Source organism: Galeopterus variegatus, unplaced genomic scaffold (assembly GCF_000696425.1).
Source record: "Galeopterus variegatus unplaced genomic scaffold, G_variegatus-3.0.2 Scaffold7201, whole genome shotgun sequence".
NCBI lineage: Eukaryota > Metazoa > Chordata > Mammalia > Dermoptera > Cynocephalidae > Galeopterus > Galeopterus variegatus.
This window is the reverse complement of record NW_007733312.1, coordinates 95,198-97,262: the sequence shown is the minus strand read 5'-3', so window position 1 is coordinate 97,262 and position 2,065 is coordinate 95,198. Positions and strand designations below refer to the sequence as shown.

At 49.4% G+C, this 2,065-nt stretch overlaps 1 protein-coding gene across 1 annotated transcript in view; it reads right to left on the bottom strand.

Annotated features, from left to right (window-relative positions):
- The window catches only part of SFRP4 (secreted frizzled-related protein 4), an 11,409-nt gene extending 9,460 nt beyond the window's left edge, over window positions 1-1,949 (bottom strand). Inside the window, exon 1 of the mRNA XM_008591703.1 lies at window positions 1,483-1,949. Within this exon, the coding sequence (XP_008589925.1) occupies window positions 1,483-1,927 (445 nt within the window). The 5' untranslated portion in view covers window positions 1,928-1,949. The remainder of the gene's footprint in view (window positions 1-1,482) is intronic.
- Window positions 1,950-2,065: the final 116 nt, after the last annotated feature.

Below are 2,065 nucleotides of genomic sequence, written 5' to 3'. Positions count from 1 at the left end.
ATGGGAAAGTCATTGGATCTGTTCACCCAATTGGAATAACTACGACAGCTTCACAAAAGAATGGTGCTAAATAGTAAAAAAAAAAAGGCTCATGATTGTCCATTACTTCTTTCATAGCAACATCCCCAGGTTTAGGAAAAAAGTTTCTCAGGTGAGACTTTGCCTATTCAAGCACAAATTGATGTGAATGCAAGTCCATTTAACCCGGCTGATGCATACAGCCAACCTGGACAAATCACATGACTCCCTCCCAAAATTATTTTAAAATGTAAATTTTCCAGGTTGACAGTTTACACTAATCAAAATATCTAGAATATTTCCAAATCCCCTCCACATATTTTTCAGTGCAGAGTCTCCACAAGTACATAACCCCAAACAAGCATAACCCTTTATCATTTATATAATTTAAGCAATAAATATGTTTCTTCTAAAACTCAATTAGCAAGGAGTTTCAATTTGCTCCTTCGTGTTTAGGGCACTGCTCTGATGTACAGCTTCAGGAATTACACTATAGAGTAATCTGGGTCAGGGACAGCCTGGATAAAAGGGTGCAAAAATAATCTTAGGTTTCATTTCAAGAAGTGCATTTAAACCTGCTCCTTCTTCCTAGAAAAGCAGCAAAAAGAAGGTAGTGCAGGCAGAGACCAGGTTAACTATGGCGCAGCAGATGTTGGCTTCTGGTCCATGACCAGAAAGCAGACGCCACAATTATCCAGGTCGGCTAAATTTTCAAAGCACACTTCTGGTAGAGAGTGATGACCATTACTGCTTTTTCAGAAAGGACTTTAAAGAAGTGGCACTAAATGGAGAGAGTATCAGCACCCGCCTGGTGGGACTGTTTTAATAATGAGTTAATACGTGTAATAGGCTTAACACTGGCCAGGACACCAACCAATACCTGTTCGCTGCTGTTATTATTTCTATTACTGCAAATAAAAACATCACCAATGACTCCCTTTGTCAGCAAAACTTTTTTTTCTTTTCTTTTCTTTTCTTTTCTTCTTCTTTTTTTTTTTTTTTTTTTTTTTTTTTTTTTTTTGGGCNTGGGTCAGGGACAGCCTGGATAAAAGGGTGCAAAAATAATCTTAGGTTTCATTTCAAGAAGCGCATTTAAACCTGCTCCTTCGTCCTAGAAAAGCAGCAAAAAGAAGGTAGTGCAGGCAGAGACCAGGTTAACTATGGTGCAGCAGATGTTGGCTTCTGGTCCATGACCAGAAAGCAGATGCCACAATTATCCAGGGCGGCTAAATTTTCAAAGCACACTTCTGGTAGAGAGTGATGACCATTACTGCTTTTTCAGAAAGGACTTTAAAGAAGTGGCACTGAATGGAGAGAGTATCAGCACCCGCCTGGTGGGACTGTTTTAATAATGAGTTAATACGTGTANCAGCCTGGGAAGTGGAGTGGGACCGGGGCTGACCACCCGCCGGCAGCAGCCCCGGGCGCCTCCTGGTCTCCCTCCACCCGTCTCCCGGGCCTCACCCTCCGGGAGGTCGGTGACGATGGCCTCGGGCGAGATGCACACGCCGCGGTCGTAGACGGGCAGCTCGTCGCAGGCCAGGCTCTCGGGCCAGCTGTGGTTGTACCTCTTCATGAGGGGCTCGCAGTCGTCGCGCGCGCGCTGGCACACCGACTTGCACGGCTTGATGGGGTCGTGCAGGAACTCCAGGGTGCAGATGGGCGCGTACATGGCGCAGAGGAAGAAGCGCAGCACGGCGCTGCAGTTCACGTCCACCAGCTCCTCGTACTGCTCGATGGCCAGCACGGCGTTCTCCTGCGTGCTGTGGTGCAGGTGGTTGGGCATCCGCGTGATGTTCCAGGGCATGTGCCGGCACATGGGGATGCGCACCGCCTCGCAGGGCGCACCGCGCACGCCCAGCGCCAGGCGCAGCCACAGGCACAGCGCCACCAGGACGGCGACGAGCATGGCGCTGCCTTCCCGCGCTGCCGCCCCTCTTCTTCCCGTCCCCCTAGTCTGTCGCCGCGCCTTCTCCGAGGGGGAAGTCCTTTGGGGCGCAGGAGAGGCTCTCTCCCCCAACTCCGGTGGCCAGCCAGGCGGGGCCGC